Source organism: Protopterus annectens, chromosome 1.part2, assembly GCF_019279795.1.
Source record: "Protopterus annectens isolate FY-2018-M chromosome 1.part2, PAN1.0, whole genome shotgun sequence".
NCBI classification, from domain to species: Eukaryota; Metazoa; Chordata; order Ceratodontiformes; family Protopteridae; genus Protopterus; species Protopterus annectens.
Window position 1 is genome coordinate 720245403 of NC_056727.1, and position 26014 is coordinate 720271416.

At 44.3% G+C, this 26014-nt stretch overlaps 1 protein-coding gene across 1 annotated transcript in view; it reads left to right on the plus strand.

Annotated features, from left to right (window-relative positions):
- Positions 1 to 26014, plus strand: part of AHCTF1 (AT-hook containing transcription factor 1) — a 2707103-nt gene that overhangs the window by 1459169 nt on the left and 1221920 nt on the right. Inside the window, exon 18 of the mRNA XM_044058692.1 lies at positions 15734 to 15833. Within this exon, the coding sequence (XP_043914627.1) occupies positions 15734 to 15833 (100 nt within the window). The remainder of the gene's footprint in view (positions 1 to 15733; positions 15834 to 26014) is intronic.

The window sequence follows — 26014 nt, forward strand, 5'->3', positions numbered from 1 at the left end:
GGGCAGGCTTTGCCACTTCAGTCTTGCAGGGCCTTATAGCTGCTCCTAATGCTGTTTAGTTCCATCCTCCCATCCATAGCTTTGGGAGTCTACCCAAATGCAATGACTGCAACAGTGAAACACAAAGAACATAGTGCAGTTGTGCACACTTACCATAAATGTAGATGTTCGAGTGTATTCACTGTTGCAGTCCAGGTTACCCACCCGCCACCCCCCATTCTATACCTTTTCTTTCCTTCACTATACTCAAAAGCCTTTGTGGTGTATTTGCTTTTAGTTGAGGGTAAAGTTTATGTTTCTAAGGTGCATTTATATATTTACAGTTTATTTATATATATTTTTGCTCCCCGTTTGGGGGGCACCTGACATCTGAGGCAAGATAAACTGATTAAAATGGTGTCGGCTGCATGTTTTATACCCCTGACGTCATGGAAGAGGAGACAGCAGCCGACGCAGGACCCAAGACTTTGTTATTCAGGCCGACTGAGGGTAACCTGCCAGCAGATTACCCAAATGTAATGACTGCAACAGTGAATACACTCGAACATCTACATTTATGGTAAGTGTACACAACTGTACTGTGTTCATAGGTTGGTGCTAGATTATCAGCCCTAGGGCCTATACAAGCCTAGCCATAACAATTCCCTGGCTATTTCTTCCCACACTATTTACTTCCCTGGACCCCTGTCTAGCAGGACGACTGACATGATCCCCAAGGTGAATTTCCTTTCTGCCATCCAGTCGTCAAGGTTCCTTTTGAAGAGGGCCAAGGAGGTGCTCTGTTTGACATGTATGGGCAGTCTATTCCAGAGTCTGGGGAGTCTCTGGGTCAGGAACCTATCCCTCCAGCATGTTTTGTTTATTTTGATGACAAGGTTTAGATCCCTGGAGCGTGTGGCTCTGAGGGATTGGGATAAATTTATGTTTATTGAAATGCTTATAGAATAAGCACCAGTACAATAAAATAGTTATTCGTTAAAAATGATAAACAATGTTATATAACGCTAGCGATAAGTGTCCCACCTCACATGTGAAGCCAAAATGATTTAAGATTTTTTAATGCATGTATTTCAGGTGCCTTTTACTTGGGAGAATCTCATCTTGTGGTATACAACAACAAGCATATTTTGTTTAGGAGAGTCCCATCTTGTAGTAGCTAGTCATATTTTGGTAGATTTTTCTTTCTGAAAATATGAAGTAGAGAAGCTCATCTTTGTCTGGCTTTCACAGAAGACATTGAAGCCATTCTGTAAGCTTCAGAGTCAGGTCAACTATCTACTGCAGCAGGAGAGCCCCCCTCACCCCACCCCATGAAGACTTCCAAGGAACATAAGGAGATGGGGATCCTCAAGGATGGATGAACTAATGAAGTACACTTCTGTGGCATCAAGTAGATCCAAGGACGGTGTAACTAATAAGGTGGTTTCCTGGACCTCTGAGATTAATGTTTATTTTGCCTGCCAATCTCTGACCCCCTTTGGTGAAGGGTGTGTTCGCAGCTTTTACAGCATGTCTTTCAGGGCCTTGTACCAGAGTGCAGGTATAGCAGGCACTGATGTCTGCACTAAATGAGCAATTCAGACACCCACATAGTAGTAATCTTTCTCTCTCTCTCTGGTAAAAAGGAGCTGTCTGTTCCAGGCTTTGTTATGCATAATACTTGCTTAGAAATAGACTGGCAAATCACTAACTCTTTCAAGAAAGCTTCCACAGCCAGAATTGGGGACACTGCTGTTTTCCCCTTCCACAGAATTTCAAACATAAAACCCATCTTGTTGCAGCCCTTAAGGCCCTAGCACCTCAGTTAGGCTTCATCATGCAAGGCTTCAGGAAACTGGCTAAAGAATCTTCTGCCATGAGGTAAAGCTCACAATTACCTTCCACCTCAGGTGCCCAGTACATAGGGAGAAAGGGGACCCTGCCCACAGAAGATCATAGTTCTCCTTAAAGGTATACAGATATAGTTAGGTTCTGACACAGTGTAAATGACTGGTGAAAGCCTGTTTCGTGAGAGAGAATTTTATTTAGGAGTATAAGTAGGAGTACATGAAGTCCAGTACCAAAAGAAGTGCATGCACCTGCAATGCTGGGTCAAGCCTAAACCCTGCTGTGCCTTCAAGCGTTTCAGAACTTCAGCTGCTTTATAATAGTATCTTTTGGAGTTAGGCATGCAGTCTGTGGCCCACAAGAAACCCGAGTCCAGCAGACCTCCCTGGATAATTATAAGAATCTGATGACAAACTTTGTCTCCCTTAATGCTGTGAGGGGCTTAAAATTACCTCTAGGTTCCAGCACCTTTCAGATCACAAGTAAAACAAGATACTAGCTAAATTAGGGATAGATCTACCCACTGGCATTTCTCATCTTTTGATCTGGCAGTTGCTAAGGTCACTTGGAACAGTACTGAGGTGAGAGTAAGAAAATGCTGTCGGAGTTACCTTAAGAAATTAGATGAGATCATTAGCATTCCAATTAACCAGGCTGGCCTGTGTAACACAGAACCTACACGCTTTATAATGTTTGTCTGCAAGATTGTTGATCATCGTTTCCATCATTCTGTCCCTTCTACAGATGTCAGACCAAAAGTTAGCAGGGCAGGCAAAGAAGAGCCTAAGAAAAAAGACAAGTCTAGGAAGCCTTCTGGGACTAGTTCCACAGTACTACAAGTCGTGTGTTTTCCAGGAGTACCAACCCCTTTCCATTCCCTTCTCTCCACCATGACTAATCTCTCCCCAACCCTCCCCAGTCCTGTTAGGCCACTGACTGATTCTGCAGGCAACATGGTTGGATTACCTCTAATATATGGTTCTTAAACATAATCTGTTCTGTTTGGAGAATAGATTACAAGACCTTCCCTACTTTTGTGGGGTGTTTCCTTTCTCATCTGATCAGGTGTAGTTGACCTTACCTCCTCCTCGACTACCTCTTAGTACAGAGTCACAGAAAAGGTTCCCATTGAGGAAGAAAGGAAGGAGATCTTGCGCCAGATGCTTCCTGGTCATTGAGATTGTCTGTGGAGGCCTATCTTAGACCTTTCAAAACTTAATGTACATTTAGGGGTATCAAAGTTCAGAATACTTACCATGCAGTTCCTTCTCTCCTTTGGTGAAAAAAGTTTTTATAGTCACTGGACTTAAGAGATTCCTATCTGATTGCTTTATATGCAGGAAGCACGGGAGTTTCCTTGGGTTTAGGGCATAGGACGTTTTCGTTTTCCTTGGTGTTTATGCTGTCCATTTTTCCTAGAGTGTTAACAAAATGTATGGCCCCATAAGTAGTAGCTTTCCTAATGACCAAGGGCATCCTTATCTAGTCGTGCCTAAGAAACAGTTAACAGACTTATCTAAGAGGAAGCCTGTAGGTAAAGGTGCCAGTGCTGAAATTTGCAGCTCTCTAAACTTCCCCAAATCTAGCCTGATACCTGTAACATTCAGGATCTTTCTAGGAGCCATCCTGAACATGTATTCAGGGACTTCATACCATTGGAAGTGGTGACCTTCCTAGATGTCAGTTGAAATGGCATTTTTTTCCTCCGCTCACAGAACTCATGAAACTTGTGTGTCATCCCAGCTTTGTCCTCCTTTCCTCCTCAGAATTTGCATGTGTTTTATACTTAAATTTCTTCTTTTACTATGACATGCAGAAGTTGAGCACAGTATACCTTCTCATCTGTTCTTGTAATCAGGAAATATAGAATGTTAAGTTGTCTATCTCGCCTTCATTCTTGCTGGATGGGTTCGGAGCCGACCTCGGCTCCGACTCGGCCACTCAAAAAGCTCAAGAGTTGGTTCCACCGGCTCGAGGCTCCCCTTATATCCCACAATGCTAGGCGTGTATTACCTCAGATCTCGTTTGCCGCTACAGCTATCGAGACGTGTTGCTTCACCGGCTTCAGGTTAGTGTAGGAAATAGTTTAAAAAGTTGTTTAGAAACCCTTTAAGTTAGTTTTCCATACAGTTTCCCCTTACCTCAAAGGTCTTTTATCCCTTTAATCTAGTTTTCTTTAATTTTTTACCTTAAGAACTTATAGTTCTTCCCTTAGGCCTTCGGGCCCTCCCATTCCCTTGGAGTGTGTGTGATTTCTGTAGGGACTGTTATAAATTTTAAACTATCTATCAAAATTTTTTTGGTTAAGTTAGTTTTATATTAGTGTTTAGTGTAATCGGTGTGTTTGTGCTTGTGTGTGATTACACTTGTTCCTTGAAATGTCTAAGGATTCGAAGGTCTCAGGCTTCAAGTGTGACTCGCTGTCAGAAAATGTCTCTGACAGACGGTCACACTTCTTGTGTTTACTGCCTGGGACCTTTACACCTGCAGGACTCTTGTGCTGTATGCCATGGCTTCAGCCCTAGAGTCCTGCAGGAAAGAAAGAACAAGCTCATCTTAAGGGGCTTGCTTAAGCCTGAGGGTCCCCCTACTGCTACCGGGTAAACCCTCTAAGGCTCCTAGGTCCTCGACTCCAGCTACTGAGTCGACGCCTAAGGCTCGGCCTTGACGACATCGGCCCCGGCTGGAGCCGATGAGACTCGAACTGCTACTTCTGTAGTTCCCTCTGCTCCGGCTGGAGCCGAGGCATTGGAAATTCCTGAGTCGGCTCCGATCAGACCATCGGAACCGACATCTAGAAAGAGGTCCAGGTCACCCCCTTGGCTCCGTTCATTCGGCTCCAGCATCTCCCTTGCTGTCTGAACGGAGCCATAGATCTCACCTCTAGATCATCGAGGCTTTCGGATCATGACCTTCAGAGGGTAGTGAGTCGACTTCTTAAGTCCGAGGCACTGGCCCAAATGCTTCAGAGCCCGACTCATCAGTCGATGCTTAACCCTATCCTCAAAATGTTCCTCCTCCGACTCCTTTGAGCTCGGAGCCGGGCTGAACCGAGACTGTGGTAGCCGGAACCGATACAATTGTCTTCGGTTCCGTCGGCTCCGATTTCTTCCTTGGAAGAATCTCGGCGCCGACTTCCTCGCGGCCGAGGGGTGAGTGGCATCGGACCCTTGTCCGACCCCGCCTCCTCTCGGTGCTTCGGCGCTGGTGCGTTCGGCTCCGACATCGGCCTCGGAGCCAATTTCTGTCGGTGCCGAGGGAGGTTTTCAGCTTTTCGGAGTGGGGACCTTTGGCTCTGCCTGACAGGGGTGCCTTCGAGGTCATGCGGAGTGTGTTGGAACCCGGTTCATCTCCACAGTCGGCTCCGTCCGTCCCTCCCTCTTCGGTGCCTCAGGTTATGTCTGCTCACTCCCTCATCCCAGACCGCAGAGAGCCAGCTCCTCAAGAATCCCCTGTGGGGATCTCATCCTCTTCCGAGGCCTCTCCTGAGTTGGCAGGGGAGCCCCCTAGGAAGAAAAAGTGCAAGAGGAAGCACATAGACTCACCTGAGTCTGTCACCTCTGACACGGATTTAGAGGATTCCGAGGGTTCCCCTGCCTTCTGAAGATGTCTCCTTTGCAGACATTCTAGAGATCCTGAACCAGAGGGGAAATTGGCCAGCCCTTAACCCTTCGGAGGATGAATCTGTGTATCTTGAGGCGTTTGGCTCTCGCCCTTCCACCTCCTGGGTGTCCCCTTGACCCCTCATGCAGGTGGTAGCTAAAGGCTTGGACGGCTCCTGACTCTGTGGACCCCACCCCCAGGAGACCTTCAAAGTTTATCACAGCACCAGCAGATAAGCAATTTCTGACTAAGGGAGTTTCTGTGGATGCTATGGTGGTAGCTGCCGCCACTAAGAAGGAGCTAGCTGATCCTTCGGTGCCTGTCCATCCTCCTAACAAGGAATCTAGGTCTATGGACAGGTACGGAACGGATGTTTTCGCCAGCGACCTTTGCTATCGTTCGCTGAACTACCTCTGTCATTTCACTCGTCTTCAAAGAGACTTGATCAAGGAAGCGAGTGAGATGTTAAAGGATCCTACAGCTGTGGGTTTTCAGGATAAGATGAACGCTCAGCTGGCTACCCTAAATTCTATAGCTAACTCCTCCATGCGCCTCCTCTCATATGCGGCTGATGGAGCGAGCAGAGCCGCAGGGACAGGTGTGGCCTTACGCCGGCATGCCTGGATGCGCCTATGCAATTTTGCGGACCCCTTTAAAACGTCTTTCACTAATTCCCCGATGTTCTTCATTCCACATTGCTGCAGTCCTAACCATTGGGTAGTCCGCTGTCCAGTCGGCCCGAATACCAAAGTATATGGCTGACGTCGGTCAAGCGCATTAGACTGACGCCAGGACGCCAGGGTACTAATCGCGCATGACCGACGCCATATCCTCAGTCTTTTTTGCCGCATGGTCCGATGCAGAAGCAGTTTTGCGAGTGCAGGTTGGCGTTCTGAAATATTTCCGAAGTCGGAGTTTCAGACCGAATCAAAGTTGGCTAAGTACCCGTTGCTAGAACATTTTGTTTTTCTTGCCTCAGTATTTAACCGGATGTCAGAAAAGTGAATAACTGTATTTCTTGTGGGAAGCAGATACCTCATAGGGATTACCATACTCTGTGTATACCTTGTTTAGGGCCTGAGCACGACGTTGTTGGTTGCCGCTCTTGTGCTAGATTTAACAAACGCACTATTAAGAGAAGGTTAGACTGTGCCAGGTTAGTGTTTGGGAAGCGTTGTAATTACAAAATGCCGCCGGATGCTCCGGCCCGCCTCCAAAAAGCGCAAAGATTAAACAGCAAAGCCTAGGGTTGATGAACCGGCAGTCCCGGACGTCGGTTCTTTAGAAGGCTCAGTGGAGCCAGAGGTTTTGCCAGGAGTTTCTTTGGAGTCTCAGGCAGAGACTTTACTGTTACAGGATGTGCCCTCTCAGGAGGTAGGCCAGGCTGAGGCGGCTTCTCAGGTAACTGTTCTTCCCTCTCTTCCCAAGATAGTTAGAGCTTCTCCTACTGTTTCCAAAACTTCTTTGAGAGGTAGGCCAAGTTCAGCTTCAGTGGGGGCTTCTCCTAGCACTTCAGGTTCTGTGCCTAAGAAACATATGCTTAAAATGGCAGAAGATTTAATTACTATGATTAGAGGCTCTATGCCCCCTCCTGATAAGAGGCCTAGGGTGGAACCTGAGTTTGAGAGTTTGGAACAGTATTCAGAGGCTTGAGTCTTCTGCGGAAGACTTGCAGGAGTTTCCTCCTTATTCTGATTCTGATGTGGATGATTCCACACCTACAGCTTCTCCCCCTGAGGATTTCTCATTTTCAGAGACTCTGCATTCCATGAGGGAACACTTTAAATGGGAAGGCCAAGATTACTCTGATTCCAGGAAAAGGCTTAGGGAATTCTTATTTTACCCCAACATAGGCCCTTAGCTATACCTCCTGTGTTGAATGTGGTGGAAGATGTTTTTGCAGAGGCTTCCTGAACCCTGACTTTTGCCTCCTGCCCTGTTAAACCTGATAGGTACTATAGGGTGCCCGAAGCTCATAAGTATTTGTTTAAGAGTCCTAGGGCGGACCCAGAAACTGTTTCTCAGGGGCCTAAAGGTATTAAGGCCTCTGTGGTTAAAAATCCTGTTCCCACTGATAAGGAGGCAAGGGCTTTGGATAGGTGGGGAAAGAAAGTGTATACTTCTTCCACTCTAGCCATGAGAGCATTGAATTGTCAGTTTCACATGCTAAAATATCAAAATTATCTCCTTTCACAATTGAAATCTAAGGTGGATGCTTTGGCGGAAGGTATAGAGTGTAAAGAGTTGCTGGATTTAGTTCATGTGTCTGAACAAGTGGGTAAGCATTCTTTGCAATGTGGTTTTGATGCTGTGCAGGCCTCCTCGAGGGTGGCTGCCACTAGTTCTGTTCTTCGCAGGCATGCCTGGTTGAGGGATCAGAATTTAGCAGAGCATGTTAAGACTAGGATTTTGGATGCTCCTTTACAGTCTGATGTGTTATTTGGTTCGCCTGTGGAAGCAGTTTTAAAGAAAATGGAGGACAAAGCTAAGTCTATGCAAACTGTTAAAGATTTTTTGCAGGTGCAGCCACCTAAGTTTAGTAGAAATTGGCCTACTAAGGGATGGACGTATCCTGCTTTTGATTCCCAGTCTAGGGGTAGGTCTAGACGTGGTAGGGGCAGAGCTCAAGGTTCTTTTAGGCCTAGAACAGGGGGTTCACCTGCTCAGACTTCTGGTGAGGGCAGGGGTCAGTCCTTTCGTAAACAGACCCAATGACCTGCCTTTTCAGCTGCCAGTAGATTCTCGTCTGGTAGCTCCTTTGGGAGGAAGACTGTCTCTTTTCAAAGAAAATTGGGATTTAATCACTCAAGACAGATGGGTGTTGGATATCATTCACCACGGTTACAGGTTTTATCTCCACACATTGCCCCCTTTCAAAGGCATGCCAGACGTTCCTCCTCCACAAAGGGAAGAGGCTCACAAGCAAATTTCTCTGTTACTCCAAATAGGGGCCATTCAGCCAGTCCCTATTCCAGAAAAGGGCCTAGGATTTTATTCTCGCCTGTTCCTAGTACCAAAGAAGGGGAACACGTGGAGACCAATTTTGGATTTATCTATCCTCAACACTTATCTGGACATTCCCAAGTTCAAGATGTTGACGTTACAACAGCTTTTACCTCTGCTGGGCAAAGATCATTGGATGGTAACTTTAGATCTCAAGGAAGCTTACCTTCATGTGCCTATAAGACTGTGTTGCAGGAAGTATCTGCGTTTTCGAGCTGGAAATTCTCATTATCAGTTCTCTGCATTGCCCTTTGGCTTATCTACTGCGCCCAGAGTATTCACAAAGGTTCTGGCTCCAGTGATAGCTTACTTCAGGCTAAAAGGAATTCAAATCTATCCTTACTTGGACGACTGCCTGATTCTGGCTCAAGAAAAGGAAGACCTTCTACAGCATCTGGAATATGTTATAGCAGTGCTAATATGCCTAGGGTATTCTGTGAACGAAATAAAGTCCAGTCTAGTACCCTCTCAAGACATGTGCTTTCTGGGTGTGAGACTGAATACAGCAGCCCAGATGGCCTTTTTAACCCCGGACAAACAAAAGAATCTTTCCAGTTACTTCCATCAGCTATCTCTTCAGTCCGGGCTGACTGCAAGGACAGTCCTTCAAGCCTTAGGGTTCATGGCATCTTGTATTCTGGTGCTTCCCAATGCCAAACTGCATATGAGGAAGCTACAATGGTATCTCAAAAATGTATGGACACAGCACTGCCAGGATTTGGACACTGTCATTCAAATAATACCTTGCATTCAAAAGGAATTTTTGTGGTGGGCTCAGGAATGTCACCTAAACAAGGGACTCTCTGTGACCCGGCCAGAGGCGAGTCAGATTCTAACGACAGATGCCTCAGACATTGCTTGGGAGCTCATCTAAATGGAAAGTGGATACAAGACAAGTGGCCTGCCAGACTACAGCATCTACATATCAACATGAAGGAGATGTTAGCAGTCCAATTTGCATTCATGGCTTTCAAGGAGTTACTTCTTCCAGGGCAGGTGTTGATTCTAACAGACAACACAACTGTCATGTGGTACATCAACAAACAAGGGGGAACACATTCTTACCCATTGTGCAGGCAAGCAATGATTTTATGGGAGACTGCGCTCAGCTTGCAACTAACTCTTCAGGCAAGGTTTCTGCCGAGCACAGAACTCCTTAGCAGATGTGTTAAGCAGACAAATCATGGATCCCCACGAGTGGAAACTGGATCTTCATGTATTTCAAAGGTTGACAGTGTCCTGGGGAACTCCAGACATAGATCTGTTCGCTTCTCCACTAAACCACCAGCTGCCAAAGTTTTGCACAGAGGTTACATCACACAGCTTGGAAAGTGGATGCTCTTTCTTTCAGTTGGAAAAATCTTCATGTGTATGCGTTTCCACCTCTGCCTCTTCTTCCAAAGGTGCTTCTAAAGGTCAGACAAGACAAGCCAAGGATGATTTTAATAGCTCCAGATTGGCCTCGACAGCACTGGTACCCATTACTGAGGAGTCTAGTAAAGAAGCCTCCATGGCCTTTACCCTTGATTCCACACCTGTTGTCTCAGAGAGACGGCCACCTGCTCAATGTCAAGCTTCGCTCTCTTCATCTAACAGCATGGCATATTCTGTTTTGAGAGACAGCCGGTCTCAACTTCCTCAACAAGTTTTAAATGTGATTATGGAAGCTAGAAGACCTAGTACAAGGAAAGTGTATGCAGAAAAATGGAAGAGATTTTTATTTTGGAGTGCAGCAAAGAATTTGGAGATTTCTGAGCCTAATTTGAGTGTGGCTCTTCAATATCTTACTGAGTTATTGGACAAAGGTTTGTCCTTCTCTTCCATTAAGATTCATGCTGCAGCAATTTCAGCTCACTATGATTGTGACCCACCATTGTTTTCGCATCCTTTATTCAAGCAGTTTCTCAGAGGGGCAAAGAATATAAGACCCCCACGTAGAGCTCCTTCTCCTGCTTGGGACCTCAATTTTGTGATGGAAAAACTTACTCTACAACCTTTGAGCCTGCGGTACTGCTGATTTGAAATATTTGTCATGGAAGACTGCTTTTTGTTGGCTATTACTTCTGCAAGAAGGGTTTCTGAGTTGCAGGCCCTTATGGCAGTAGAGCCCTTTCTGATTTTCCATAAGGATAGGGTATCATTACGTACTAATCCTTCCTTTATGCCTAAGGTGGTTTCTAGTGTGGCTTTAAACCAAACTATTCATTTGCCTACTTTCTATGCAGATCCCCAAAATAAAGGGAAAAGATTTTGCACACTTTAGATGTACATAGGCAGTTGCGTTATTATTTAAGCAGGACTAAGGATTTCAGGCAGTCTCAGCAGTTGTTTGTTTCTTTGCTTTGAGTTCTCAGGGCAAGCCTGTGTCTAAGCAAACTATTTCTAAGTGGATTGGGTTTTGCATTTCATTTTGTTATTCCCATCATGGCAAGGAGATTCCAGCTGGGATTAGGCCTCATTCCACTAGGGCTACTGCCACTTCAACAGCATTTCTAAGGGGGTGGCAACTAAGGATATTTTGGAGGCAGCTACTTGGAGTTCAGTGCATACTTTCTCTAAGCATTACCACCTTCCTCTCTACTCTAAATCTAGGGCTGGTTTTGCCACAGCTATTTTGCAAGGCATGTTGACAGCTCCTGCTTCCTTATGATTTGCCAGCCTCCTTACCTCTGCTTTGGGATTCTACCCAATGGTTAGGACTGCAGCAATGTGGAATGAAGAACATAGTACAGTTTTGTACCTACCATAAATGTAGATGTTCGAGGATCCACATTGCTGCAGTCCAATTTACCTCCCGCCTTCCCTCTGTGTTTAGGGGTGGTGGTGTGAGTTGCTATATATTATTGTACATGTGTATATATATATTGTATATAAGTTTGGTGCAGGGCTTTTGGTGTTTTGGATTGGGCCTTGTCTTTTTAGGGTCTTCTGACATCTGGGGCAAGAAAAGACTGAGGATATGACGTCGGTCATGCGCATTAGTACCCTGACGTCCTGACGTCAGTCTAATGCGCCTTGACCGACGTCAGCCATATACTTTGGTATTCGGGCCGACTGGACAGCGGACTACCCAATGGTTAGGACTGCAGCAATGTGGATCCTCGAACATCTACATTTATGGTAGGTACAAAACTGTACTTTTGATGGATCATCCCTCTTTGGTCCTCAAGTGAAAGAAACCTTGACGAGGTGAGAGACGGATGGCAAAACTCTTTCTGCCGTCGGAGTCCGTTTTTCTACTCCTTCTAGGCCTTACCCCAAAGGCCAGAAAAGTGGGAAAATGTGGTTCCGCAAACAATCTCAAGGGACTTTGCCTGACGCACAGAGTCGGTTCCCCTCCAGAGGCAGAGGAGGGAACAATAATGGTAGACGCCGCCCTAGGGGCAGGGTCCAGAACCAGGGCAATCGAGAAACTTTTCCGATAAGCCCTTCCAGCATCCCTGAGGTGTTGCCCGACTGTCCACCTTCGGAGGCAGGCGGGGGAAGTTTGTCACTGTACCCAAAAGCCTGGCGATCCCTAACTCAAGACAAGTGGGTACAGTCCATCATTTCAAGGCTATTCCATTCCGTCTTTTATTCCAAATCAATCAAAAAAATCCCTTTCAGATGTTCCACCCGCTCAAAGGGATCAAGCAGCGTTGGAAATTTCAAAGTTGCTTGCAAAAAGAGCCATTCAGCCAGTGCCAGCAGACCAGCAAGGATCCGGAATCTACTCCAAGTTCTTTTTGATTCCAAAGAAAACAGGGGACTGGAGACCCATTTTGGATCTCAGTATCTTGAACAAGTCAGTCAAGAAAACGAGATTTCGGATGGTCACACTACAATCCATCCTACCCCTATTGGGAAAGGAAAACTGGATGTGCTCTATAGACCTCCAGGATGCGTACTATCATATAAAAATGAACAGACGCTCCAGGAGATTCCTCCGCTTCAGGCTGGGAACCAGTCACTTTCAATTCAGAGCCCTGCCCTTTGGACTCACCACTGCCGCCCGGGTGTTTACCAAATGCATGGCAGTGGTAGCTTCTCACCTGAGACGTCAAGGATTCCAGGTGTTTCCATACTTAGACGACTGGCTCCTCACAGCTCCTACCAAGCATCTTCTTCTAATAGCCAGAGACTACACCTTTCGCATTTGTCAAAAGTTAGGTATCTCAATAAATTGCGAAAAGTCTGTTTTGTCGCCTTGTCGTGTTATTACCTTCATAGGCGCAAATCTAGACAGTCAACATGTCTGCGAGACTGACAGACCAAAGAATAGCAGACATACGCAAACTGGTCTCCCTTCTCTTCCACAGCAACAGAGTCAAAGTCAGATTAGTTCTGAAAGTACTAGGGATTATGGCGGCTGCTATCCCTCTACTTCTATTAGCCAGATTTCACATGAGAATCCTTCAGTGGATGCTCTTCACACAATGGTCGTACCAACAACTTCCGATGTCCCACACCATTATGATTACGCAAACATGCAAGAATCATCTTCTTTGGTGGATGTCTTCCCCCCAGCTCTGGGAAGACCCTTTGTTCCTCCCCCTCCGGTTGCTACTCTGACAACGGACGCCTCCCTGATCGGGTGGGGGGGGCATTATCAGGGCAGAACAGTCCAGGGCATATGGCAACCAGATGAACGCCACTTGCATATAAATGTTCTAGAGATGAGAGCAGTGCTTTTAGCGTTGCAAGCCCTTCAAGACTCTCTTCCCTTGGGAACGATAGCAATCCAGACGGACAACATGTCTGTAGTGTGGTATATCAACAAACAAGGCGGAACCAGGTCCTATCCCCTATGTCGAGAAGCACTCAGACTGTGGCAATGGGCGATTTCTTCTCAGCGGTTTCTGATTGCAACGCACATCCCCGGGAAGTCCAATCTTATTGCGGACAAATTGAGCAGAGCTATCCTCATGCCTCACGAGTGGTCTCTGAAAGATTCTATTTTGGAAAAGATTTTTCTCAAGTGGGGTCAGCCTTGCTGCGACCTTTTTGCTACTCCCCAAAACAGCAAGTGCAGAGATTATTTCACCCTATTCCCGTTACCAGGCCAGCCCAGCAGAGACGCTCTAGTCCAAGTTTGGCCCCGGGGACTTCTGTATGCATTTCCTCCCTTCCCACTAATCTCTCAAGTGATACAGAAAGCTATCGCTCAGAAGGCCTCATTGATCCTCATTGCTCCTTACTGGCCTCGACAGGTTTGGTTCCCCTTTCTACATCAATTTCTGTTGGAGCAACCTTGGCATCTGGACCTAGTTCCAGATCTCTTGATCCATCAGTCGGGTCAGTTACATCGCTCCCTCCCCTCTCTGAACCTCACTGCTTGGTTCCTCCAGTTCCAACCTTAGCCAGGCTTCCTGAAATATCTCACACTGTTCGAGATATTTTGATAGCTTCCCATAAATCTTCTACTCGAAAGATTTATCTGAGCAAATGGAAACGTTTCGCCTATTGGGCTCAAGGAAGGGACTTGGATCCTTTCACTGCTCCCATCCAAACAGTTCTAGATTTTCTAGCTGAACTTTTTCATGCAGGTTCATCTCCTTCTACTCTTAAAGTTCAATTGGCAGCTATATCTAACTTTCATGTGGGCATCTCAGATTCTGCCATCATGTCCCACAAGCTTTGCAAAGCGTTCTTGAAGGGAGTTTTTCTCCTTAAGCCTCCGATAAGAACTCCTCCTCCTTCTTGGGACCTTAATTTAGTTCTCACATCTTTAATTCTTCCCCCTTTTGAACCTGCAGCTTCTTGTTCAATAAAATTGCTATCCTGGAAGACTCTCTTTCTGGTAGCCATTACTTCAGCTAGAAGGGTCTCAGAACTTCATGCACTCAGCAGTCGACCACCCTATCTGTTGTTTCATAAGGATAGGGTATCCTTGCGGACCAATCCATCCTTCTTACCTAAAGTAGCCTCTGTGGCAAATCTAAATCAAGACATAGACCTCCCTGTGTTTTTTCCTAACTTTTCTAACAGGTCTGAACAAAAATTGCATTGGCTAGATGTTCATCGTCAGTTGAGATATTATTTGGACAGGACCAAACAGATCAGAAAAACTGACCAGTTGTTTGTTTCTTATGCAGAAGGTAGAGAGGGCCTTGCAGTTTCTAAGGTATCACTCTCCAGATGGCTAACATCCTTGATTTCCTTTGTGTATGAAATTAGACACCAAATCTTGCCTAATAAACCTAAGGCTCATTCGACTAGAGCTTTGGCTACCTCTTTAGCTTTCCAAGACAGGCTGCCTATTGATACCATTTGTGCAGCAGCTACATGGGCTACTCCTCACACTTTCATTTCTCATTATAAGTTGGATCTAGCTTCTAGACATAGAGCTAATTTTGGTTCCACTGTTCTCAAGAGTCTGTTCCGATAGGCCACCGGGACAAGGTGCTAGGGGCGGTCCCATCCAGCAAGAATGAAGGCAAGATAGACAACTTAACATATAGAAGTTATGTTCTTACCATAACGTTCCATGTTAGTTGTCTTCTTCTCGCTTCTTTGGCCCCACCCTCCTTCCCCTAGCCTGGACAGACCTAGAGGAGTTTGATTGTGACCTCTCTTTCTTCCACCTCTATTGTATATATGTATATGCTATACTTTGCATATATTCCTTCATCAGTTTTCAGGTCACTTTCTTCCTTCCTTTTATAGAGGTGGTTTTTCCCTTTTCCAGTAGTTCTGGATTTATTATTGGCTGGGCCTAGCTTACAAACGAGATCTGAGGTAATACACGCCTAGCATTGTGGGATATAAGGGGAGCCTCGAGCCGGTGGAACCAACTCTCGAGCTTTTTGAGTGGCCGAGTCGGAGCCGAGGTCGGCTCCGAACCCATCCAGCAAGAAAGAAGGCGAGAAGAAGACAACTAACATGGAACGTTATGGTAAGAACATAACTTCTATATTTGTGGATGTAGTTTTCAGACTGGTTTTCTTGCAGATATTTCCCAGAGCTGCACTGTGATTTTTTGGGGCCTTTTAGCTTTTGAGCTGTGAAGTCAAGATAAAAGGAAGGCATAAGATGTGCACCAACTTGTAGGCTATGGCTTTATTTGCACTGTAGTACAGGAAAGCAGTCGTGTATTAGCTTCATTCCTATGCTGATAAAGCTCACATGTAATGAAATATTAAAACGTTAGAATAACAGCATCAGAATTTAACCAGAAATTAAAATTTATAAATTGAAAAATGCTGCAACAGAATATTCTAGCAATTGTTATAGCTGTTAAATATTCCTAGTAATATTAAAGATTCTGTTCTCCATTTTTCTTATTTGTGTAAGTGATTATTGACATGCTTTTATTTTGTAGATGAAGATGAAGTGCTGCAGCTGTCTAGACCTTTTTACAACTACCAGTTAATTCAGAGCTATTATACTAGTCGGCGGCAGAAGCTAGAACGTTTATCCAGGTAACTTTGACATATTTTAATGAAATCACAGTGAAGTAGTGATGCAGTGTTTTGACTTTTGCTTTGAGTGTGGCGGATTTATGTGACTAGTATGTGTTGGGTTGGGCTCCCACCTTATCCTAGGGATATTAGACATTGGACTGCAAACCGGGAGTTTCCTGTGCTTAGGGGACAAGAAAGCTTTGAAGGTGGAGGGGGTGTATGTACTTTTTATACAACCATGGTCATGCATGGTTAATAGCAGGCATACACCTCATTGGGGATTGAACATGAGAAGTAATTAATACAACAACAGTGATCTACCTGAACATGTACTATTATGGTAAGTTATCTACAAAGTTACCAGACCAAACAAAATATCGCTGTGTGTAATGTGTCACGGCTCAAGGATCCGCTGCGCACGGGGTGAATATTATAACACTTTAACTAGTGTGGTTCATTTTATTGCGGTTTTTTTTACATTAAAGTGTTGTAATATTCAGCCTGTGCATAGTGGATCCTTGAGTCGTGATACATTACACAGCGATATTTTGTTTGGTTTGGTACTTCTGTGTTGGGTTTCGCTGTTTTTTTTTTATATTAAAATTTATCTACAAAGTTGTAATTTCTAAAGGACTTCAGATATAGTGGAATACATGATGAAGTCTGAGCAGAAGAAACTGCATTTGTTTAGGTCAAAAGAGGGCTCTGATAATGATGTTGAACTTGTGCCTCTTGGATTTCTGGATGAAATCCAGAGTAAGGGAAAATTAGGAATGTTAAATGAGTCTTTGGAACCATTTCTGATTGAGAGCATACTAGAGTAATGAGGGAAGAGAAGTTGTTGTATTTAACATCAATCAAGGATACAAAAAGGTCACAGTGGGGCTTTCGCTACGGACTGACTGAGTTACCAGTTGTGAGGCATCAGTAAACGGTGACAGAACTTTTGTGCATTTTCCTTAGAAATATGGTTGGCAGTCAAAAGACATCTGTTTGACAAAGCTCGTTACCTCTCATCACTTTTTGACTGAGGGAGTTGAGTGTGTTTTCCCTCGATTTATGTGCCATACTACTGTTATTTTTGGTATGGATGACTGTTCACCTTCTGGCATTGCAGTGTGACAAGGGCTGTCCTCATTTACAGAATGCTGTGTAGATCAGCTTCTATCTCTGGCCAAACATCAGGTCAACTTGCCCCCCCACATACACACAATGACAGACAGCCAGTGCAGGGGTGGAACTTGCAGCAGACTGCCCAGACATAGGTTTTTGTGTTTGAAATTCTCATTTCAAATGCAGTCTGCAATCCCTGAAATTTTTGCTGTGTTGTCATGTGATCCACTGACTGGTACCACGGAAAATTAAAGCCTGCTTTTAGAACTCTTGTGTACAATATGGCATGGTAAACTATGTATATATTTACGGCCATGATAACCAGGTCTGTGAAACTCCATAGTTCTGCAAGACTAAACCATTTCTGTAGTCAAGTTTTGCAGTGGATTAATGCGGTTATGTTCTCTGCAGGATGATGTGTCCAGAATTGCATCCTGTAAATTATAGCATACAAGAAGGCTCTGGCTAAGATTTTGTGCTGCTGTCTGTAATTTCCAGTGATTGTAAGAGTCTCTGAAGAGACTGCTGAGGAGATGTCAGCCTGTTTAAAGGAGAATAGTGCCTACAGACTGAAAACATGTTTATTTAATCGCCTTTTTTCCTGCATTTAACACTACTTTTGGGTGCTACATACTGTTTTTTTTTATTTTTAAATGCAGTTCCACAGTCTGTCTACATGGGGTCTGGCATCTTGATTTGTTTTAGTCTACCTCCAGGTATCCCACATTGCAGTGTTTGGCTTTGAAATGTTACATAATGTCCCCAAAGCTCCTGTCAGTGCTTTGACTTTACATGTGTTTTCACATATACCCTGCTTTCTTTTACTCAGTCAGGTTTAATTACCATTTCTTGCTTTCTAGTGACTACGTAAAAGAAAAACATGGATAATTATACAACAATATTCTCAGCACATGAATTTTGTCTCCTGCTGTGTGCTGTCAGTCACAGCGGCAAACAGCTCAAATTTGCCACTGTGACAGATATGAAGGGGAGGTATTTAGGGGGAGGGAAGATGAGTTTTAAGAACTATAACTCAGCATATTAAAATAATGAAAACTGGCAACTTTAGAAAGAAAAAGAAGTAACAGGCACTGAGAATACTGTTGTGTGTGATTATCCCTCTTTGTCTTTTACATGGTTATTGAAAAGCAGAAATGGTAATTAGACCTGACTGACTAAAAGAAACCAGGGTATATGTGAAAACATGTAAAGTCAATGCATTCACAGGAGCTTAGGGGCTGTGAAGTAATATTTTAAAGCTAAGCATTGTAATGTGGGATACTTGGATGTAGACTAAAAAAATCAATGCCCGACCCCATGTGGGCAGACTCTGGAATTATATTTAAAATATAAAAAGTATATAGAGTCCAAAGGTGGTGTTAAAATGTAGGAGACATCAAGACATGATGAAATAAGCATGTATTTTTTCAGTCTGTGTGCGCGATTCTTTGAGTCAAACTAGTTGTCCAGATTAAGAAACATGTTTACCTCTTGCAGCCTTTGGTTCACTGCCATTGCACTGATATATTTTGCAAACACACTGGAGTTTGAGGTAAGGCTTATTGAAAAGGTCTGGAACTGATGATAGGTGTCCATCCCAGAAGTCCTGGGATCTCCTGGACTCTCGGCCATCTTTGCATTGAACTAAACACCTTTGCCCTTGAGAGAGTTCAGCCCATCTCTCTCTCTGACAGACAAAAAAGGATGGGGTGCACCATAGCTATTCAGAAAATTTCTACGTGGATAAATTTGTTTAGTCTGCTGAAGTCAAGTATAGATCTGATGTAGTTTGATGTAGTACTTGGAAGTAATAAGGTAATTCTTTATGGTCTGCTGAGACTGTTTTGATTGCTCTTTGAGGTTTAACGCTTTTATTTTTCCTCCACTTTCTTGATGAGGGGAGGACAGCAACGTCTGGCAGGGGACTGGGGGAGATGCAGTGGAATGGAATTGCTACTTTTTGTTTGTCCTACATGATGGGTAGCCATGTTTCCAATTGGAGGAGCAGATGACTCCTTACTGTTTCTAGACTGGAGCAGATGAAGTTCTTGTGGGTTAGACTGCTTTCTCCATAAAAATGGATTGCTTTATTCCTGCTGTTTGCATGTTCTTTCCTTTGGGATGACAACTCTCTTCTGAAAGTTCATTTTCATTTAGATTCCTTTCTGAACTCTAGTTTTGCTCCTGTTAGACACATCTGAACCAGAGATGACACGAATGGCCGATTGCTTCCTTAAAAAAGTGCTTTGCAGAGTCTGGAATTAACCGAGAGGTTCTCAATCTTTCTCCTTGCTATCCTGCTGATTCTTAATTCATGGACCAAGTAGAGCAGGTGTATCAAAACAGGCATTGGTACAGGTCACTGTGTTCTTGGAAAAATCCATCATGCTAATGACCACAAAAAACACTTCAGAAATGGTTCAGAGAAGGATTCCAAACCAACACAAATGCCTTAATTTTTATGGAATACAGAATTTATTGAGTACTTTGTCTTCATTAATGACTTCATCAGAATGGTTCAGTACACCAAACAGTTTATTTTTAAAATCTCATTGACAGGAAATGCAAGTACATTTGATTACATCACATCCTGTTAAAATTAAGGCAATATCAGTAAATTTTCTCGCACTTAACTTAAAGTAACATGACACACCAAGTAAAATTAATACTTGTGTATTATTTACTTAAATCGAAACTGGTTAACTTTTTATCCACCTTTTCCCTGTCCTGCTAAGACGACTCATGGTCCAGATGGAGTGCACAAAAGTACTACTATGGGCACCTTTTTGGCCAAGACTAAACTAGTTCCCACTCCTGTTTTTCCTATCAAAGGGAAAGTTATGGAGAATCCCTTCAAAACCACATCTAATCACACAACAGAAGGGACACCTTCTTCATTCCAATCTGGACTCTCTCAGCCCGACCCTCTGGATGTTAGGATTTTAATCCCTACTAGACACCACATTTTCTGAACAGCTGGTTTGGGTTTTACAAGAAACCAAGAAAACTAACACCAGAAAGTCTTGCATAGCAAAGTGGAAAAGGTTTTCCATCTGGTGTTTAAAACACAAATTTCAATCCCTTCTAGTGGACATTCCCACAGTGCTTCAATACCTGTGACTTATTTCATCAGGGTTGGGCTATTCTTCCATTTAAGGCTCAGTTATTGGCTATTAATGCATAACCTTCCTTTAGAACCTCCTCTCATGTCCAGGACAGAGGTTAAACTTTTTCTTAGTGGAGTTTTACAGCTAAGACTCCCATAGAAACCTATTGCTCCTCCTTGGGACCTTAATTTCATTTTGGAAAAGCTAACTTTACCTCCTTTTGAACCCGCTGCTTCAGCCGCATTTAAATTCTGCACTTGGAAAACAGTGCTGCTCTTGGCCTTGACTTCAGCCTGCAGGGTCTCAGAGCTCCATGCTGTCATGACTACTCCGTTCCTTATCTTCCACAAAGGCAGGGTAAGTCTTAGGGCCAGTCCATCCTTCATGCCAAAAGTAGTTAATGAGCTTACTCAACCATGTAATCAGTATGCCTAGATTTCCTCAGCTTCCAGAATAGAAGGGAAAGAGTATTGCATTCTTTAGACATTCAGAATCAATTGAGGTTTTACCTGGACAAGACTACGTTTTATCAGAAAAAGTGATAAACTGTTTTTCATTTATGGACTTCAGGCTAGGACAACCAATTTCCAAACAATCTATTACTTCCTGGATTGCAAGGCCTATTTCCTTCTGCTTCTCTTATCATGGAACAATTTTACTCTCCTGGCCAAAAGCTCACTCCACTTGAACAGTAGCCTCTTCAGGTGCTTTCTACAAAGGAGTGGGTACGAGGTCCAGGTATCTGTTCATGAAACATCACAAGTTAGATGCTTTCTCTGGGTCCAGAACTATGTTTGCGAAAACTATTCTGTCCTTGTGCATCTCTTCTACTTTTTCATCTTAATCCTGCCACCTTTTTCCTCTGCAGCTCTGAGAATTATCCATCTGTTAAAATACTGCAGCGGTGATTCAATCAGAATATGGCACAGTTATTTAAGAGCTTATCATAACAGTAGAGATCCTACTGATCACTGTTGCTGTATTCCTTCCCCTCCCACCTTTCTCCCTTTCATTACTTCTCAACAGCACTAAGTCTATGCCTTACACTTGCAAACACAGACACACACTATCATAGTTGGGGAACTTGCTATGTTCATCGTGTTTCACTGTTGCAGTCATCACTGTAGGGTTCTTCCTGCAGGCAGCCCTCGGTCGGCCAGAATCCCAAAGTCTTGGTCCGGCGTCGGCTGTTGAGTCATGCTCCCTGACTTCAGAGCGCCAGGAGTACAAAGCTGCCAGCCGACACCATGTTCTCCAGTCTTTCTTGCCGTGCGGTGGAAGCAGTTCGCAAGTGCCGGTCGGCTGACTCCTGATATTGTTCGTGCTTCAGTCCGAAGACTCACAAAGCTAAGTATCCCATTGGGGAAACTTTTTTCTTGCTCCAGTCCGATGTCAGAAAAAGTTAATAATTGCATTTCTTGCGGGAAGCAAATACCTCATAAGGATTTCCACTCTTACTGTATTCCTTGTTTAGGCCCTGACCACGACGTAGCTAGTTGTCGGTTTTGTGCTAGAATTAACCAATGTACTATTAAGCGGAGGTACGATTTTGCTTTTCACTACTTTGGCAGGCGATTTAATTATAAAATGTCGGACACGCTTCCGACTACCAGAGTTCACAAACGACGCAAGGATAATGACAGGCCTCCGAGGTCCAAATCAAATGACGTTTTACAAGCAGAGCCAGCTACAGGTTTGGCCTTCGTCAGTGAGGTGCTTTCGCAGCCCCTGTCGGCCATTTCAGAACCGATTGCCGAAATGGACTCCTACGAGGAGCCAACTAGGCCTTTGAGTACTCCAGCTGCAGGACCTTCGGACAATGCTCCCTCGGATGGGTCCGGAGTCACTGTTAAGGTACCGGCTTCCGAGGGGGTTTTCAGGTCTACTCAGCTTCTGATAAAGGCAAAGACTCCTTCTAAATCTAAGACACCAGCCCAGGCCTCTTCTGATCCGGGACCCAAATCTCAGAAACAGCTACTTAAAATGGCGGAGGACTTACTAACCATGATTAGGGGTTCACATCCCCCTCCAGACAAAAGGTCAAGGCAAGAATTGGATTATGAATCCTCTGATCAGGCATCTATTTCTTCAGTGTCTTCCTCTGAACAGGAATATACTTTCCCTCCTTATGAGGATTCTGATGCTGAGGAATCCATTCCATCAGCTTCTCCCCCTGAGGATTTTTCTTTTGGGGAAACTTTACATGACATGAGGGAACATTTTCAATGGGAAGGACAGGAGTACTGTGAATCCAAGAGAAGGCTTAGGGATTTCCTCCTCCTTCCCCAACATAGACCCCTGGCTATTCCTCCTATTTTGGATATTGTGGATGATGCCTTTTTTGAGGCTAATTTAACTCCTGACTCCTTTCCTCCAGCCCCTGCTAAGCCTGACAGATATTACAGGGTCCCTGACTCCCACCAGTTACTTTACAAAAATCCTACTGCTGATCCAGAAACCATTTATCAGGGTCCTAAGGGTGTTAAGGCCGCCTCTGCTAAAAACCCTATTCTGACAAATAAGGATTCTAGAGCTTTGGAGAGATGGGGCAAAAAAGTGTACACTTCTGCTACTTTATCTATTAGGGCTTTAAATTGTCAATTTCATATGCTAAAATATCAGCAATTCCTGCTATCTGTTATGAAACAAAAGCTAGGTTCCATTTCTGCATGTGCAGATAAAAAGGAATTACACGATTTGATGCATGCTACTGAACAAGTGGGGAAGCATGGTTTACACTGTGGTTTTGATGCCTTGGAGGCTTCATGCAGGGCGGCTGCCACTGGCACAGTCATTAGAAGGCATGCTTGGTTAAAGGAACAAAACTTACCTGATCAAGTGAAAGCTAAGTTACTGGATGCTCCTGTTCAGCATAATGTTTTGTTTGGGTCTAAGGCTGAAGAGGTGATAAAGAAAATGGAGGATAAGGCAAAATCCATGCAAACAGTTAAGGATTTCTTACAAGTTCAGCCCCCAAGATTTAGCAGAAATTGGCCAACTAAAAATTGGTCCTTTCCCAGCTCAGACAGACCTCAGAGAGGTAGATACAGGCGTTCCAGAGGGAGGACCTAAGCACAGAACTCTTACAGACCTAGACAGTGGAGTGTTTCCACCCCTAGACAGTGGAGTGCTTCCACCCCAGGGGTGGAGAGGACAGACCTCAATCTTATAGAAAACAGGCTCAATGACTCCCTCTGCATGGCTCCAGGAACTTCTCTCCTGGAAGCCCCTCTAGGAGGAAAACTCTCTTTTTCAACAAAATTGGACTTGCATAACCCAAGACAAGTGGGTTCTGGATGTAGTTTCAAGAGGTTACAAATTCCACTTTCATACCTTGCCAAGACCAAACGGATGGCCAGACCTACCAAAACACCAATGGGCAGAGGCATTAAACCAGGTGGGATCCCTCATGGCTATGAGGGCCATAGAACTGGTTCCACAGTCAGAGACTGGGCAAGGCTTTCACTCAAGGCTCTTACTAGTTCCCAGAAAACAAAATTCATGGAGACCTATCCTGGATCTGTCAGTCTTAAATACTTTCCTGGAGATACCAAAGTTCAAGATGCTTACTCTGCAGCAGCTCCTGCCAATGTTGAGCAAAAATGCATGGATGGTGACATTGGATTTAAAGGAGGCTTACCTACACATCCCTATCAAACAGGAGTGCAGAAAATACCTCCGGTTCGAAACATTACCAATTCTCTGTACTGCCGTTTGGCTTGTCTACTGCGCCCAGGGTCTTCACCAAGTGCCTGGCACCAGTAGTAGCTTATTGCAGACTCAAGGGAGTTCAAATTTACCCTTATCTGGACGACTGCCTTATTCAAGCAGACAGCAAGGATGTCTTACTCTAGCACCTGGAATTTGTTCAAAATCTACTCAAGTACCTGGGATTCACTGTGAACATAAAGTCAAATTTGACACCCACACAACAGATAACTTTCCTGGGTGCTCTTCTAAACACAACAACCCAAATGGCATTTCTGACATCCAGAAAACAACTACAGCTGGCTTCAACTTTCAAAACCTTGGCGTTAATGTCTCAGCTAACTGCAAGGAAATTCCTGCAGGCTTTGGGTTACATGGCCTCCTGCATCCTTCTCATACCAAATGCAAGACTACATATGAGAAAAATACAATGGTACCTAAAAAGTGTATGGTCCCAGCATTGCCACAGTCTAGACACACAGATTGCTGTCTTGCCTTGCCTTGCCTACAAAAGGAATTCCATTGGTGGACCATGGCATGTCTTCACAACAAAGGGAAAGCCTTCAGTCTGCCTCCAGCCAGCCAAGTGTTAACCACGGATGCCTCGGATTATGCATGGGGAGCCCACTTGCAGGGGAAAGGCCGGCAAGGTTTTTGGACAGAGGATCAGAAGCACCTATATATCAATTTAAAAGAGATGTTAGCAGTACAGAATGCCCTCTTGGCTTTCAGGGATCTTCTACGACCAGGACAACCACTGATACAGACAGACAACACCACAGTTATGTGGTACATAAGCAAGCAAGGCGGTTCACACTCCTACCCCCTTTGCAGACTAGCCATGACTCTATGGAACACAGCTCTAGCTTGCAAAGTGGATCTACAAGCTCAGTTCCTGCCAGGGAAATAAAGTATTCTGGCAGACAGCCTGAGCAGGAACCTGTCAGACCCACACTAGTGGATGCTAGACACCCAAATATTCAAGATGATTACAGAAGCCTGGGGCTGCCCGGACATAGATCTATTTGCATCCCCCCTCAACCACCAGTTACAGATTTTTTTTGCACAAGGACATTTCACAAACTAGCATGGAAAGTGGATGCACTTTCATTCAGTTGGAGAAACCTCTCTGGGTATGCCTTTCCTCCACTACCTCTTCTTCCACGGGTGTCATTAAAGATCAAGCAGGACAAACCCAAGATGATTTTACTGGCCCCAAATTGGCCTCGTCAATTTTAGTACTCAACACTGATGAATCTATCCCAGGAGCCACCTTGGATTTTACCTCAGATTCCAAATCTTTTGTCCCAACACTAGCGCCAGGTTCTGCACTCTCATATCAAAACTCTCAGCCTGGCAGCCTGGCGAATTCAGGGTCTATGATTAATCCTACCCTTCCCAAACAGGTCATGGATGTCATCTTAGAAGCCAGACGGCCTAGTACTAGAAAATCTTATGCAGGTAAATGGAAGAGATTTTGCACCTGGATGCATGTTCAGGATTCGGATCCTCTCATTCTTAATATCCCACTGATTTTACTTTACCTGACAGACATGCTACGTAAGAGTTTATCCTTCTCCTCCATAAAAATACATGCCTCAGCTATCTCTGCACATTGCAATACAGATCCTCCAATCATTTCGCATCCACTTCTGAAACAATATCTCAGAGGAGCAAAGAATTTAAGGCCCCCCTAGGACACCCCCCATACCTGCCTGGGACCTCAACTATGTTCTGGAAAAACTCACTCTCACTCCTTTTGTTCCTGCTGCCACATCTGATATTAAGTATTTATCATGGAAGACAGTTATCCTACTGGCTTTGACTTCAGCCAGGAGAGTCTAGGAGTTGCAAGCACTCATGGCTGTGGAACCTTATATTATTTTTCACCAAGATAGGGTGTCTTTAAGGACTAATCCTACTTTCATGCCTAAAGTGGTTTCCAAAGTGGCTTTAAATCAAACTATTCACCTGCCAACTTTTTTCACTAATCCACAAAATAAGGGGGAAATGATCTTGCATTCCTTGGATGTACACAGGCAACTTCGTTTTTGCCTGGACAGAACCAAGGATATCAGGAAAACACAGCAACTGTTTGTTTCTTATGCAACAAATTCACAAGGCAAAGCTTTTTCAAAACAGACCATTTCTAAATGGATTGCTCATGGAATCAGATTTTGTTACTCTCATCTTGGAAAGCAAATCCCAGGAAAAATTAGGACTCGCTCTACCAGAGCTGCTGCTACTTCAGCTGCTTTTCTCAGGGGAGTA